The 17,818-nt window shown below is 33.6% G+C and overlaps 1 protein-coding gene across 1 annotated transcript in view; it reads left to right on the top strand.

Annotated features, from left to right (window-relative positions):
• The window catches only part of BCAS3 (BCAS3 microtubule associated cell migration factor), a 512,946-nt gene that overhangs the window by 211,570 nt on the left and 283,558 nt on the right, over positions 1-17,818 (top strand). Inside the window, 3 exon segments of the mRNA XM_039885843.1 lie at positions 555-705; positions 8,819-8,863; positions 16,258-16,382. Of these exon segments, the coding sequence (XP_039741777.1) occupies positions 555-705; positions 8,819-8,863; positions 16,258-16,382 (321 nt within the window).

The raw sequence follows: 17,818 nt of genomic DNA, 5'->3' as shown, positions 1-17,818 counted from the left end.
AAATGGTACATATTGGGAGAAAGGTGATGTTTTTGCCTATAACTTTGGTCTGTCTCATCCTGCGTCACTCATGCTACTCTCTGTGGGACTCATCCTTTTGAATCATGTTTGTTTTGCCCTCCGAGCCTTCACAGACTGCCATGGCTAGAATAGTCTCCCTGCCTGTTCTCAAGCTTGTTTAGGGAAATGCTCCATGCCTCCTCTAGACTAATTTAGATTTTTCCACTTCATTTTCTCTATCTTATATTTCTTTATAACACCATAAAAGTATAATTAAATTTAATACTAATTATTTGTATAACCATTTAACATCCATCCAATTCGGTATTCTCCATTCCTCTACCCTCAAACACTAAATAAAGTCTCTATTTATAATTAGGTCATACTTGGTGTTACCAGTAGCCTTTGTTTTTTTCCCATGCATATAATATTGATTCTTTTAGAATCAATTCTACCTTCGATAGCTTTCTTAAATGATTAGTGGAGTTAGTGCATACCCTATCAGAGAAGGAAACTGCCCTTGGTGATGCTTTTAAAAATTTTTCTCTTTGTAGGGAAACTGAACAGCCAAGACTCCTACAATAATTTTGCCAACAACAACCCTGGCAACCCTCGGCTCTCTCCTCTCCCCAGCTTGATGGTATTGATGCCTCTTGCACAAATCAAGCAGCCAATGACTTTGGGGACCATCACTAAACGAACAGGGTAAGGCTTCAAGCTTGGTCCTTTTTTAATAGCTGTTTTAGAGGACTGAATATGTAAAAATCAAATATACTTTTTATTTGTGTGGTTTTGATTATGTCTTCATTTCCAGCCCACATGAGACTTAATGGCAGCAGATTAAGTATAAAGTATGGAACATGCACAAACATACTCACACACAACCATGTACACACACATTCATAGAAAAAACAAAGCAGTGACAAGTTGTGAAAACCAGTATTGGCTAATAGAAACCAGATCCATCTACTCAGTGTTATACTTGCTGCCTTGTGGCTTTGTCTGAAAGTTCAGTTTCATTTTCTTGCTTTTGTGGACCTGATTCGGATTTATAATGACTCCCAAATTTTGACTAACTCAAATACAAAGGAGAGAACTTTAGATGACAACCGTATTTCTAATACCTTTAAAAAAAATCTGTAATTAAGTATAATTAACATATAATAATGTCATTGGTATCAAGAAAATGTGATATTATAGTTTTCAAAAGCTAGAGTCCTAAGTTTTGGGCTCTGATCAAGATTGGTCATTAATATCCTCAAAGACTTTTGATGACTCCCTTCATATCTTCGTGCATATTTAGCTATTTAAACATTTTACATATATATATGCCTTACTGTTAAAATGTATAGCTGAAACTTACCGGATTTCATTAACCAATGCCACTCTAAAAAATTAATTAATTAATTTAAAAAATAAATAAAAATAAAAATTTTAAAAATTACGATCTGTTAGGAATATAAAGTTATCACTTCTTTGGGTTCCTGAAAATAAAGTGTCTGAGATATCGTTAGGTATTTAATTGTGTAATAAATCTGAAATGCGATTTTGTGCCAAAAAATACATATGTCTATAGGCAAATTACCTCTTTTCATCAATAAGCAACCCTGAGGTTTAACCTAATTTGAAATGAAACAACTGTCTTAAAATTCTGTATTCGGCTAGTCAGGAAAAAAGCCCACTTTGGCTTTAGATAGTCCTCAGGGTTTTTCAACAAAAGGAATACATTAAATTATTTGGCTCCTATATCAATATGTCTTAATATTGTTGTGCTAGATGTTTATAGAAGTCAAATTTGTAAGAATAAATACTCATTCTCAAGGACAAGGCCTTTGAGCTCCAGATTTCACCATAACACAGAAATTGACCCTCTACCTAGTTGAGTAGTTTTGTATTAAAGTGATCCTGTTGTTAAATGCAGAAATAAAATTGAGTTTGTGGCACATTAAAGGGGAAAAAGGAAAAATATAGTAAACCTAGGTCCCAAATCAGCATTGTAAATTCTACAAAGTAATTAGGAGTTTCTGTCTGTCTGAATCTAATTGAAAGAATACTCAAAACTGTTCTTCTTGCATTTAATTTTGGTTTTGTTTCTGGTCTGTGGTGGTTGTTTTTAAAATTACAGAGCTATGCTATTTTCTAATGCACAGAATTAGCTCTCTTTCAAGTAAATTTCTCCAAATATATTTCTACGATAGCAACTGAAGTTCTATGCACGAAATCATATGATAGAATTTAACTCAAAATACTTGTTTGGAGGGGTGGAAAGTGGGTTTACCTTTATATATATTTGAAATTTCCCATAATAAAGAGACAAAATCTCTCTCATTCTCTCTTGCTACTCTCTTCTTCTCTGCCCTTAGATGGGTAGAAACCATTAATCACCTGGTGTCTTCCTATGTTGCCGTGCATTGTGAACTTGGATTAATTCTATTTCCTTTACTTTTTAAAAACTTGGTCACAATTCCTAGATTTTGAGAGCATGTACATTAGGCTCCCTTATGTTATAGACAATTTAATAATTATTTATTACTGAATTAAATATGAATTTGAGTTATATGCTTTGAAATGAATATTTATTCAAGATACATGTATCATATTATTTACTATACTTTTGATCTCAATTTTCAAACCTTTTGCCAGGTTTTTAAATTCTTTTTAGGATGTCCTGTATTGAATTGTTTAGGAAGAATAATTACTGTTTCTCCCAGAATGAGTACTTGGTTTTAAATTTCTAAAATTTTGACATAGATTCAGACTTATAATAAAGTTACAAGACCAGTAAAAAGAATTCTTGTATACCCATAGTAAAATTATATACTTAGGTTAGATCAACATTTATCTGTTCCATGTCCTAGATATTTGGCATAAAGTCATAAAATAAGCATTAAAAGTTTCATTTTTAGCCCAGAGATTTCTAAAGATTGCCTAGGTTCCTATGTTTGAATAACCAAATTGAGATGGCAGCCTCAACTCAAACCTTCAGGGGATAAAACGTGTACTTACCATATTTCACATCTGCCCTCTTATTTTCGGAAATATATATCCCTGGAAGCCTGTGCAGTGTCAGGGACCATCTGTCTTACTCCAAGACATGCATGTGCCAGTAGAACTCAAATGGCAGAAGACAGATGTATTTACACCTTCATGTTCTATACCTTGAAGCAGCACTTGGAGGAAATAAGGCCTATTTTGGCAACAGCTGTTGCTTAACCCTGCTGTGGTGTATGCTGATGAAGGCAATGAAGTGCTAGAAATCATTTGGTTCAACAATCACCTAGTCAAACAGGATCCATTTTCTTCCAGTATAAGACTGAAAGCTTAGGAAGACCTCCATCACGTTTTTATCATAAGAATAAATAAGAATAGTTGTCTTCATCTGTTAAAACTGAAAACAGGTGCTAAGACATTACTCCTTGTTTGGGAGTGTTAAGTTTTGTAGCAGGGATTTATTAAACAGTAATTTTATGGACAGGTGTTTGAGTCAACGAATCAAGTAAATGATAAAGTTTTTTTTACTGTTTCCAATGTAAAAATTTACTAAATAGCTTTTTAACAGTATGCTTAATTTTATGTGCATATTATTAACATATACACATCATTTTATGGGAACAAGCAGAGAATAGTAAATTTCAAAGAGGTAAGAGTAATTTCATAGGAACAAAAAAGATAGAAATTGGAAATGAAGTTACTTCCTTGCTCTTAAGTAGCTGACCATTTTCAGAGAAGTGAACATGAAATGATTGATTCTCTTTCACAGGTTTCCTTTTCCTTATATGGAGCAGCTTCCTGCTCCTTTCTCCAGCCCAATTTTTATATTTATTAATTTCTTCGTGAGCAATTTGAGTCAGGTATTAGGAACCTTGGGCCCAACCTATAAAAGTAGGTTAGTTAATATAGTAGAAGAGTCTGAAGCCCTGCCTTCTCATCTTGGTTCTGTCACCTATTCCCAGTGTGTCATAGGAAAGTTTCTTCATCTAAAAAATAAAAGTTCGTAGGGATAGATTATAATTTTTTAAGCTTTATAGCATGTGAGTTCCTACCACGTCTTAGACTCCATTACTTAATTTCTGAGCCTGATTCACTGTTGAGCCCTGGGCCAGTGCTGACAAGAGCTCCATTTAGAAACTGCAGGTGGTTGTTCTTATGTGGAGATGGCAACATTTAACGGGATTTATTTGATTATCCGTAGTTGAAATTTGCGGACTAAATGTGCCATCAGAGCTTGCTAAGGTGAGTAAATGACACTGGCATATAGTAGGCCTCGAAGAAGGTCTGTACCTACTTCGGATTCCATTAGGTCTAACTTGGCTCATCTAGACAGTTTGGCCCAAGCCTCAAACCTTACAGGTGAAGTTCTGAGAATTAAATAGGAAATATTTGGAGAAAGACCACTAGATACAGTAATACATGATAATTATCCACCTCACTAATACCTGTCTTGTCTAGGTATTAGTTCGTGATAGCTAAGCTATAAATATTTGGTCTCAGATGTAAAATAATGGACAGTATATTCTCTTTCATTAGAGTATATGTGGATATGTCTACATGTGCAATATACTTACCATAGTTTGAGTTTCCAATTTTGGTGCTAAATCAGTAGAGTACTTAAATCACACTATAGTTTGTTCCATTTTACCATAAATATGTGGATTTATTTTTTTGGATAAAGCCTACTATATACTATATTAAAAGTCAGAAATAACTTTCTGCAAAAATTTGGCAGTCTATTTAGGCTACTCCAGTCTCTTTTCTGCCACATCTGGCAGAATTTGAACATTATCAAATGTTTTTCTAATGAAAATCTTGAGTATGTAATTTAAATTTGCATGTTGAATATATCTCATATTAGACAGTTTACCTGTTTCAGCTTTAATTTGCTTTACAGATCAATAATTTGAGGGCCAACAGTGCCATAGGTCTCTTTAGTTAGTGGGGGGGGAGAGGGGCGGGGGTGGTTTAAATTAAAAATGAAAAGTAACAGTGGAAAATGACATGAGGACTAATTTGCTCATATATGCATGTGAGTCCGTTTTAGTTGCTCCTTAGGGAGCATACAGAATGTAGCAGTCATTAGAGCTTCTAAAATATATTGTTAGAGAAGACAGCTCTACTTTATAATTTTACTCATCACACTGTGTAGGCTTCTACTTTTTCTCTGTTCATTACATTTAATATTTGTGTTCATTGCGATGTCTGTTAGGTTAACAGTGCCTAGGTTCTCATAGGACATGACCAATTGAAAAACAGGACTTTCACAGTATATTTATAGATTTTCCTCTTAAACTCCTACAATTTCTTTAACTCTGCAGATGTTGAACCTAATTGTTATTAATACCTTTTTAGCCAGGTTATAGAAGATTTCACCATGTTCAAATCAAATCTAGTTTTATTTTTTAATCATATTTAAGAAGTCTTCACATTTGCCTTATTTTTAGCTAGTAAGACCAAAGCTTTTGTGGTGCTATGTGGCATTCAACAAAATGAATCAGACTTACATAGCATTAATGATATAAAACACAATTCCTTCCTGTCTTCTGAGAATCTCCAGAAAAAACCCTTTGAGAACCAATGGCCAAGTCATTTCACGCTGGACTATAAATAAGTCTATAATAAATATTTCTGGATTTTTAGTTTCTTGGCCAGTCCTGATGTTTTTCAGTCAGAATTCAGCTTAAAAAGGACATAGTCATGACAGAGTGAATAGGTTTTATGTGGCAGGATTATTATATCTGCTGAAATTTAGTAGTTCTTGGAACACGCAGGTTCTTAATGTCTGTCTGAATGTGATAGAGTCGCATATGTTAATACAATTTTAATTCGATATATATTCCTGCTCACATACTCTCTTTCTCCTTCTATCCACCCCCATATAAAACTATGGGTTGTGGAGGGGGAGGGGAAAATCATAGGTGAAGACAGCTGGATCATGGGCTTGTCCTTTGCGACTTTATATATTCATCCTTTTGCTATTGAGAAAAGATGAAGCAGGCACATTTCAAAAGAACAGCTGACACTACCCATACAAAGTTAGTAATTACATCAGTCACTCTAATTCCTTGGAGTTTGTGGCTCTTCTTTTACATGTATGTGGCAGAGGTCCAGTTTGTAGGAGTGGGTAAGAAGTGGGTGAATGTAGTTGGGAGACATGCCAAGTGTACATTCTAAAGCGGATTCTCACCCTGTTTCCCCAGCGCTCTGATTTCTCCTTGAGCTGTGTAGCCAGCAGATCCTTATTTAATTGAAGAAGTATAACTTTAACCTTACACAACTGGGTTATGTTGTGAGCAGTGAAAAACTATATTGCCTTTAAACTTGACAATGCTGCAGTTTAATACAGGGATGTTTACTGCAGTGTCTGGATAGTTAACAGTGCATTTTGGGATTGTGGGGAAGGACATGGCTGTAGAAATTTTGTTCTTGGTAATGTGCTACTACTGCCTGGAAAGGAAAATCTAGGAGATTTTTTTAAAAGTTTTTTTTAAAGTGTTTGGTGAATACATGTTTCATGTATATATATATGTGTGTGCATGTATATATATATATATATATATACATGTTTTATATATATATATATATACATGTTTCATATACGTGTATGTGTGTATATATGTATATGTGTGTGTGTGTGTTTATATATATATATAAACCTAAACCTGGAGAAAGGTGTTTACTGCCCCTATAGGTGGGAGACATCAGCTGGTCTTTTGAAATGTAGAAACTTTAAGTTTTCGTTTCATTTTTGTTTGTTTGGTTTTTGAGAAGCCTTTTAAGTCATAAGAGGACTTAGATAAAACTTTCAAATTCTTTACAGTGAATCGGCTGTATTCTGATATTTGGAATGAGATTAGAGACTGTCCGGCATCGATACAATATACACTAAGAGCATCTGATCACAAGCACTCCTGTCAGAATCACTTGAACTATTTGATTATTTCAGGTGGTTTTTCACATGAAGAAAACTAAAGGAAGTTGGGTACTGTGTACCAACAATAACCTCCATACTCGTGAGGTATTTGTGGGCACGTGAAAACGTATTGAACTTTCTATTTTCTAGTCATTTCCACATGGCATCACTATGCTATGGAGAGATTGGGATCTTCATGCATGGTCTCAGTTGTTTAAATCGGTATTTGTCAAAGTGCAGGGTGAGCTGTATTAGTTTCTGATGTAATTAGTAAATTTTGTTTTGGAAATAATTAGTGAATCGTGAAATCAGGAAAAGGGGACTCTGACTTTTTTCCATTAGTTAAATAGAATAGAATAAAATGCAATTTTGCTACTGTTTCTGAAAACACAGCTTTGGCATTTTCCTAGGAGCTTGTTAGAACTATAGTCTCAGGCCCTACCCAGACCTACCCTGTTAGAATATGCATTAACTTTCATTATCACTAAATCCCAACTTGAATGTTTACAAAACATTGAAATAGAAAATAGTAAAGTTGATTACAAACAAAAAACACATTAAATTGTTCCAATTTATGTTGTTTCAATTTGTATGTGTTCACGTACATATCAGCTTGCACCCTAAAATATATTTCTATGGGTCACAGTCAATAAATGTTTGAAATCCACTGTTTTAAATGTGAATGATGACACCATATCTCTGGTTCTGCTCTTTCCATTAACTGTGTGAAGAGTTCCTTGCTTTTCATTGGCACCATCTGTAAGGTTCCCCTCCGCCCACAATATCTCAGTTCTTCCAGCTTAGTCTTTGAGTATCTCTTACTCTTCTGTTCTTTTCTTTCTATTTTCTGTGCTTGAGTTCTCAGAATTGTACTTGGTGTTGTGAAAACATAAACCTCAAGTTTCAATTTGTGGTCAAATATACTGAATTCACTGGGAGATTAATGCTAATTAGCAGGATTTTTTTTTTCATGTCCTTAGCACCAAAGTTGAAGAAGAAAATATCCAAGTTTTGCCAATGTGTTTTCCTTCTCAATTTGTTACGTCTTCCTTCCAAATGTCAGATGCTACAGCAACGTTTTGTTCTGGATATGATTAAATCAGCCAGTTGTCTTTGTGTGCAAATATGCATAGCACATCTTAAATACTGTGAACTGAGTATTAAGAAGAAATATGTGTAACACCGAAGTCTAATTTTATATCTCTAGTTATATTTAAAACAGGCAATTGTGGCTTTAGTTGACTGAATCCAACCTAGCCCAATGCAGGCCAGGTAGAGGAAGCTAATCTGTTGTACCACTATTAAGAGAAATGTCAGTTTCCTGGAATGTGACCCTAAATGAGAATAAATCATACTACTTGTGTTAAGCTTTTGTTCCTTTGGCCAGCAAAATGCAGTTCAACTTACTGGAAATTAGCAACTTTGAAATATGTGCTTCCTTCCATGGCTCTGAGTCTGCCACCGGTAAACAGCAGAATATGCTTATCAAATTTTTTGTTATCTTCAGCTAGTTTTAAACATTTCGTGTTACACAACCACACCTCTGTTGCTACCAATCCCACTCTTTTCTCCATTTGATTATTCCATTTAACTTATACTTTGTTTTAAAGGGCCTCAGAAGTGAAATTTATTTTTTATTTTACCTTAGGAACCCTGCAGGGGTGCTCCAGAAAAGGGGGAGAAATAGAACATTTTGAAATCCCTACCCTATGAAAATTAAGGGACTTGTACTATACATCATTTTTATTGGTTATATCAGACTCATTAGTATTTACTGCAGAATTACAAATGATTACTAATTTTTTCAGTTATTTTATCCATACTCTATAACAGTATGATTTACATGTATTCGTTAATGTTAAATGAGTTTTCCTCTAATTTTTTGTGCATTTTCCCCCCTTTTCCATGAAGGCCTTATCTGTTTGGAGCGGGGTGTTTTTCCATAAAAGCTCCATGGTGAGTCCCAATTCAGTCCCGCATGCCTAATTCATTTGTTGTACTCTCAGAAAATAACTGTTTTGTACTGTTGTTTTCAGTTGCATGGCCTGATCACAGATAGATGCACCAAATTGCTGAATAATTTGTAGATGGGACATGAATGTTGATATTTAAGCTTTAAAAGAGCAGTTTTCTTGGTTTTATTTCAGTTCTTGAAAAGTCAAATTAAAAAAAAAAAGAAAAGCCAGAGATTATTATTAAAGAAAAAGAAATTAGAAGAGTTCTTTCATCATGCTAGTGTATAAGACAAAGCTAACATCCAAGTTTAAGGCTTTGAGTGTTATAGTAATAGAAGGTCCCTACATATCATCCTGAACACTGGAAGACATGATTTATTTTGAAATATAAATATATTTAAGGTATACTAAAAATACCCTATAAATTTTTACGGCATTTTATTTGGTACCAAAGGAACAAGAGTCACTTCTGTTTTGAATAATTTCAGTGTCTAAGGAGCTACAAGATGAGAAAATTTGTGTTTCACATAAAAACTCCTAAATAATTTATTATTTTGAGTTAGTAGCACCTATATACCTTAACTTAATTATTCCAGAAAATTCTTATGTAACAATGCATGAAATACAACTTTGTCTTGGACACGATGAACATTGAAAAGAAACAGTATATTTAATACTTTTATGTAATAACGTAAAGCAGAACGTGTTTAGAACCTTGTATACTGTGTTTAACATAATGATTAAGAGTCAGGGCTCCAGAATCAGACTACCTAGGTCTTGAATCCCAGTTCATTCACTTCCTACCTATATGATCTTGGGTGATTTTTCTAAAACCTTTCTGCTTCTTGGTTCCCTTATCTGTTAAATTGAGTTAGTTACCATTAGCACCTAACTAATAGGTTCATTGTGAGAATTAAATGAACTGACAGTATAAACTGCTTAGAACACTGCCTGGCACATAGTAAGAGCTCCATAAATGTTAGTTGCTACTATTATTATTTCTTTTCTTATTTAGGAGAAGAATACCATTTTTGAAAAGATACTTCTTTATCTTAGATTATGTTTTTTGGCTTTTAAGAGTAAGTGAGCTAAAAGGAAGTTTTGGGCAATATAAGTTATGTTGCCCAACATATCATATGTGTAGTTCTCAGTACTGTTACACTATGCGATTCCATCAAAATTAGGACACAGGTTGTAAACCTATTTTAAACAAGTTCAGGGTATAAATGAATAAAAATTTCTTGAAAGTCTATCTTTATTCTTTTCGTTAACCAGATTTCTTTAAAAAAAAAAAAAAACAAATGAGATACATGAATCTTACTTAGGAGTTTATAGTGAGTAGTCTATTTTTAAATGCCAGATTCAACATGACAAAATTTCTTTGTGGACTAAACTTAGAATTAAATTCCATCTTAGGATAAATGTCTCATTCTAAGTACAAAGAAAAGAGTTTTAGTATGTTAATAAAGATTGAAGTTTTTGCATAGAAGTAAAGATGGAGTAACAAATGTTGTATGTTAAATAAGAAAAGTCCATTTCTTCAACAGCTTATGTGCTCCTCAAATTTAAGCAAAAGCACTTGTCAACCCGAAATGATTTGAGGTTGAAACAAGATTAAAAGAGCCAGATTAAAGAAAGGGATATATGAAATATAGTAGACTTTTAAATCATTGCCTGTCTTTTAGAAGACTGCTTTGTGGTTTGTTTGATGCCATCGTTAGCTCACAAGAAACTCGTTTTTAGTCACTTATGCTAGCCTGAAAGATCCTCCTTTAAAATACGTTCCTTTGCTAGTGGTGCATGTTTTTCCCATTAAGATCTTAATGAAACCTCAAATTAAGGCAGCAAAATGAATATAAATTTGACAACTTCTTCCACGTTGTTTATAAGAACTTCTTTGTTGTAACAGTTTTTGCTATTTTTCCATGATATTTAGCATTCAGCTTGAGAATGTTTTTACTGTTCTGAAATAAAACATTATGTTAAATAAATACATTTATAGTACTTCCACTTGTAGGGTAATATTTATTTTTTGGAAGAATATGAAACTTTTATAGTTCCTCTTAAAATGTTATGTAAATTTTATACAAAATTTTTATTACTTTCAAGTTGCAGCATTTATATTTAACCAAGATTTTCTTTTGATCACAATTTCTGCTAATTCTTCATTCTTTGATAAACTGGTTTAATTGTTTAAAATAATGCAGTTTCAGATGAGTCAGTTTAAAATAATGTCTTTCCCTTTGATAACAAAATAAGCTTGTTGGGAAGTTAACTATGCAGGCCATCTTTGACATTTTAGCTACTTTATGCATTCCAGAGATTATGTATCCTCCAGGATATTTGCGTTTGAAAGATTGTATAAAATAAAGTAAAAGAAACACACATATGATATACTTTTTTAATTCAGAAATTTTAAGAGAAATAACCGTTGTGAATTTTTTTAAATGAATTTTGTAAGTAACGAGTATTTATTGAGCTCCTACTGTGCTGTAGTATTGTGTTTAAGCTACTGTTATTTAGTCAAAAGAAAAAATATATACATAACAGTATGGACAAAAGATAGTCCATTTGAATATAACCTTACTCATAACTTGTCTTTGTATTATATAAGGTGAATTTTACAGAAGAATTAAGATTTACATATCGAATTATATTTAAACTTTTAATTAGCACTGTCTGAGAGTATTCAATCTTTATTTAAATCGTTAATTTAAACTAATCTTATTCTTTTGAGAATGTTAAAAATATTATAATTTTATTTTTGAAAGGAAAGATTTATATGGAGATGAATCTTATTTGCAAAGTTTACATAAATCTTAGATCTTTAAGAACAATTCGTGATAGAATAATTTTAGATATATTATTAGTATCTATTTAAAATAAAATACTTTCGGTTTCCCCCTTAATTCTTATTTTAGAAAAATAAAATCGAAAGTGAGAGAAAAACTCTAAATTCCTTTTGAAAACAATCACAGTGAGTAGTATAAAGAAAATTATTTCTTTAACGCCAAGACATTGTATCACTTGTAATTCTTACATCGATGATGCTGCGTCTAGCATTTAAACTGAAACATTGACTGTAGCCTTATGTTTTAGATAAGGAAAGAAACAGTGCTTCTATCTCAGTTTAGCTCTTTTCACGCTTGTGTCCTTCTGAACAAGACACCAAACCTCATTGCTGCTTTTGACACTATCCATAGATAAATCACTTATATCCTATTGTAAAGTGCAGAGTAAAATTATCCAGATGGGCATCATTTTTCTGTAATTTTAAAGCAGATGTCATTAGAGTTTTGCTTTTTTTTTTTAACTTTGCAATAGAGTGTAGAGAAAAAAGACAGGCAAGAGAAATGCAATATGTTAATCTTAGTAGATTACATAATACAGTAAAAGCCAATGGGTAACTTCAGTAGTCTTTATAAATAGTCTTAAAGATGTTGTAATGCTTGTGTCCCCAGAACTTCTAGTAGCAGTGAAAATGATTCTTATTCTGTGGTTAGATAGTTAAGTCTTCTAGAAATGACAAAAAGTTAAATTCCAGAGTTTTAATTTAGCATCTTATTTGTTCATCTTTTTTTTTGTTCGTTTCATTGTATGTTTGTTACTTTTGATTATGTTATCTTGTGTCAAGTTTAGTAAATGTTTTATAATTATTATTTTGCCTGATATAAAAATTGAATTCATTCCATTTTTCTTTTACGTTTTGCTCAAAAGTTAATCCAAACATTTCTTTTTATTTTTGAACTTGAGCTCAGGGGAGTGAAGAGCAGGAGTTCTCAGTAGAAAAGAGTCCATCAGCATAATCAGTATGTTTTGTTCTCATTTGTAACCATAACACAATTGAATTTCTGGACTCTCATGTACGTTGCAATTATATTTTTTATATCGTATTATTAATAAATCAATATATAAATGAGAGAAGGCCTGCAAATATCCAGAGTTAATTATTCTTTTTAAACTTGCAAATGTGTTGTGATGAGATTTGTCAAGTCCTTTTCAGAGAATAAAGGAAAATGTTGAGAGGAAGAAAGAAAAAAAAGGGCTAGAACTGCGATGCTTTCCTAAAATAGTTAGGTCACCAGTGTATAAGAGAACACGATTTACAAGGCTAGCTCTTTTCACTTTTATTCTTTTCACATATGTATCATTTTTCAGTGTTTTATCTTTCTGCCAACAAAAGGTTATTTTGCAACAGAAATATTCTGGGTCATTGTGGAAAAGTTCATTTCTGCTTCTACCCAACATTCCCAGTCTTGGTATTTTTAAAAAGATGTAGAACGAAGAGCAAATTGAGTCAAAGTTAAAATTTCTCCCAATTGGGTATATCACATAGAAAAGACTTTATTAATAGTAATCTTTATATTCTTTTTTTATTATTCTGAAAGTCTACACATGGATATATTTTTATGTTCTATTTTGCTTAAATACCAAAATCATTCCAAGCGTAGATTGATGGTAGAAACAGCTTGATACCCAACACATAGCACTATGTCATGTAGGAGATAGCAGGTTATTTTCAGAGATGAAAACTCTTTTGATTACTTATTAAGCACATTTTTTTTTCCTAATGTGATTTATTAAGGGCGTATTAGAGGAAAGGAAGAAATAATGAAGTCTAAGTATAAAATAGATCATTCTTTACATAATGTTAAGCATACTTTTACCAAAAGATACTTATTCTCTGTAGGCGATAATGAGTTTATATAAAGTGATACTGTGTTGATGCTTTTTAGTTTTGTGTTCAGAAGCCGAGTAATATGTAACACTAAAGAAGTGTTAAGAGAGTTTAACTTTTGACATCACCTGATTAGACTGTAAGTTAATAAACATACAGAATATGTTTTTATGGCCAAAGAATAAATTGATGTTCTATCATATTTCTATTCTTCATTGTTAGGTTATAAAGTTAGCTATCTGGCCCACTAGCAACTATTTTTAAGTCTATTTAGGATATGTAGTTTAGATGCACCATGGTCTCTCTTAAGAAGTGGCATGCTCACTTCTTTCCTATCTTGTTGCTTATGACATGATTTAAAAAACAAAAATGAATAATTTGCAAAGAGCTTTGAATTTGCCTTGGTAAAGTTTATTTGTACATTATAGTCCCATTGTTCTCTGATGGTGATTCTAGTAAGAACACTTAGTCACACAATTAGAAACACATTTCAAAAAATTCCGGAATGGTTTTTTTTTTTTTCTTCCCTCCTCCGCCCTCCAACCTCCTAAAATCCTAAGTGTTAAAAACGACCAGTGGAACTTAAAAGTTCCAGGAACTTAACAGCTCGATGACAGTAGGTCAGTTATGGAGATAAAGGCTTTGGATGAGAGTTTACATTCTAAGACAGTACAACAGAGAGCATCATAACCAGAAAAAGCAATTCTGATCCTGGTTCCCCAGATACCAAGGGATGGTGCATGGATGTTCAGGTATAGGTAGACAGGAGTCTTCTTTTCTACTGGTAGATTATGGCAGTTGTGGCAAAGGTTATTGCACTTGTGGCAGATGCAAGAAGGAAGATGTGAAAATTTGTAGAACCAGGTTCATTGCCTCACAGAAACTTTTTAAAAAACTATGTCTTTATTCCCTGTCAGTCAGTGGAAGTCTCACTGTGACTAGTGTCATCCATGCTCAAAGTATCATTTTGAGCATGGATGTGATCTTCATGAGTAATGATGTGAAGTGTTTAAGAAACGTTAATGAAATAATCTAATAAAAGAAGAGACCTTTTCATATATAGCAATGCGCATTACTGTGGATTTGGTACAAAGGGAGAGACCAAAAAGTCCAATCACAATGGCCCCCGATCCAGACTTTTTGCTTTCTCTAGCAGAAGGATGTAAAAGCGGAAGGCTTATGAAGTAAAATAGTCTCTCACATATTTCAAATGTCATATGGACCTAGAAACTGAGATTCTCATTTTTTTAAAAATTAGGTGTGCTGTATAGAAGAGAGGTAATGTTGTTAATTAGGAAGGCACTGCCCTTAGAACTTTATGCGCTTTACCTAATCCAGTGTTTCTTAAACCTGAGCATGAACCAGAATCTCCTGGAGGGAACCTTAAAAAAAAAAACACAAATTATTAGGCTCCACCCCCAGAATTTTCTCATTCAGTAGGTCTGGGGTGTGGCCTGATGAATATTCACATGGTAAGAAGTTCCCAAGTGGTACTGCTAGCCAGGGACCACACTTTGAGAACAAATGCAATAATCCTTAAATTAACCCTATAAGGTAGGGATTACTGTTTTAATTTTATGTATTAATAGTTTGAGCCCCAAGACGTTAAATAACTTAACCAAAATTGCAAAGCTAATAAGTAGTAGCGTTGGGATTCATACTCAGGTTTCTTCCTGAGTCCAAAAACCAATCTTTCTCCATCCAACTATACTTTATTGAAAGATAAAGAGATGAAGAATAGTGAGGAAAAGAAGGTAGAAATAACGTCAGTTAACATTGAAGACAGACGAGCAGAGTAGGAACATCAGGGCTCTGTTATTCCTGTGCCCTGACTGGGCTGTGATCTTGACCAGTGTACAGTGAAGCTATTTCCTGGTCTATGAATTAGAGAAAATTACACTGCCATTTAAGGTGGTTGGTAGAATTGCTAATGAGCTTTGGGGGGAAGCCTTTGACAAATCAAAAAAGAGAAATAAAGGATGTGAAAGAAGACGAAAGGTTGATATTAGAAGCTGATAGTATGCAAGCTGATTTGGGGAAAACAGTGAAGAAAACAAGTGCTTTTTAATGGTCACTATATGAAATAGCAGCAGTTATTTAATGTGTCCTCAAACATATGGGAGACAATAAAAATAGCTACCTCATTTTCACAAATCCAGAAAGAAAAAATAAATGACAAATCAGAAGATCAGTGAATATAATTACATTGTTACATCTTCTCTCCATACATTGTCTTACTCTACATAGCATTGTGGCTGAGAGCATTTTCAGGGTTTCATTCTGTATCATCTCGTTATTTTCATTTATGTCGTCTTCATTTAACTGTATCGTCAATCCTGCATCTTACATATCAAAATGAAAATGGTAAGCTATTTTATTATCCTGAGATGTTTATTCTGGTTCCGTTGTTCCACTTTGAAATCTCCAGGGAAATGTTAATCCATCTGAAAAGAAGTGACTTGGATTTCGCCAGCACATGCTTAAAAAAGGAGTTAATTTTTATTGGTCTTATCAATTGCTGTTCTGACAGTGCTCTGGAACTTTGAACTAATTTTACTTTTTACTGGAGACAGAAATCTCACACCACCAGTTAGTTATTACTTAAGGCAAAATGCATGCTCACATTGGAGGGTGAAATTTTAAGGAAAATATGTCATTATCTCAGGGATTATGAGTTCATCATGGTTATTTTTTCTACTATCATTTTATTTTTCAAGCAAAGTTAAACCACCTCCACAGATTTCACCCAGCAAATCAATGGGAGGAGAATTTTGTGTGGCTGCAATGTTTGGGACATCCAGATCATGGTTTGCAAATAATGCGGGTCTGAAAAGAGAAAAAGGTACGTATTTTTTCCGAGGCTCAAACTTGCCATTTGTAATTTTTGTTCTTTGAGGAAAATTCATAGTGGTTCTTGAATAATCTCGAACCCAATATTCTAGAAATTAATTTTTCCATTCCTTAGCATATCTCCTCAAGCACTCAAGCCTAGTCAAGAAGAAAGGCTATCCTTTTACTATAATGTTAAATAAATTGCCCATTGAGTGGTTTATTTTGTTTTTTTTCTGGTGACAATCTATAAGTGTTCTCACCTCTGTCAACTCCATGCCATAATATGTAGCTTTTACATTTTTGACAAACTAATTTTACACATTGGTCTCTGAGATGTGGAAAGGAAAACCTTGTTATTCCTATTTTGGAGATGACGAACTTGAGATTAGCGAGGTTAAATATCTTAGCTAAAAGCACTAGTTACTGAAGTAAGCGATGGCATCAGAGTTTGATCCCAGATTTTCTAATGCTAAATCTTGACTTAAAAAAAAATCAACAACAACTCTGCCATGTTATAAACTAAAAGATAAAAACAAGCTCCCTTTCAGAAGTATAAGAGTCATCTTTTATGGTAACTATTGCTCCTTTGAATTTATATATATTTTTTAACCCCTGTTTTGCTCATCAGGATCAATACCAAAAATATTTATATAATTACTGTTTAGTATGCAATTGCTTACTGTTTCTGTGTAGAAGAGAATGCCTGTGTTCACAGGCCAAGTATTTAATTTTGAATAAGATTTTCCCCTTATTTTAGTACCATTAAAGTAGGTCACAAACTGAGCTGTTAGCGAGGCCCTTCTTTGAAGAGTTCCACAGGCTGTATTGTTCTTGGCAAAATGGCTCTCCTTTACGCTTAATACTGGCAGTCAGACATCAGCCCTTTCCCTTATCTCCTTTCAGTGACCCTTTCCTTGGAAATAGGATCTCAGGCACAGCAGGTTCCTTACCTAAGTGGGAGAGGATACAGTAAAGTATGCAAGCCTTCCATTTTCTTATCCCATCTTTATTTTTTTGTTACCTGCCTTAGCTTCAATGATGCTATCAAAGTGACTTTTTGTTGCTAGTTAAAACCCTCTGTGAAGCTCGATTTCAAATGCTTCTCCCTTCTGTTCTAATTACCCTTTTAACTTGCTACTCCTTTATGTCTCACTGACTGGTCATTAGCCATTTTCTCAAATCAGCTGTAATTGATTCCTCTGGCATAGAGATAAGGTGACCTACCTAGCATTCATGAGTGATTTTATATGCTCCTAGGTTTACTGTAAAACCCGAGATAGAGGACACAACCTGTTTTGGTGGTGAGGACATGTGTACTCCTTATAAAGTCATTTGATTAGATCCATATTTAGCACCTGACCTCAAAGTATGACTGGTCTTCATTTACCATGGGGGCCAGTGATTCCATTGAGAGAAAATAAGGAGAGGTTCGGGTGAGGAGGATGT

The sequence above is a fragment of the Pteropus medius genome, unplaced genomic scaffold, assembly GCF_902729225.1.
Source record: "Pteropus medius unplaced genomic scaffold, Ma_sr-lr_union100, whole genome shotgun sequence".
Classification (NCBI taxonomy): Eukaryota; Metazoa; Chordata; class Mammalia; order Chiroptera; family Pteropodidae; genus Pteropus; species Pteropus medius.
The sequence above is the reverse complement of the archived record's forward strand: the minus strand, read 5'-3'. Positions and strand labels throughout refer to the sequence as shown.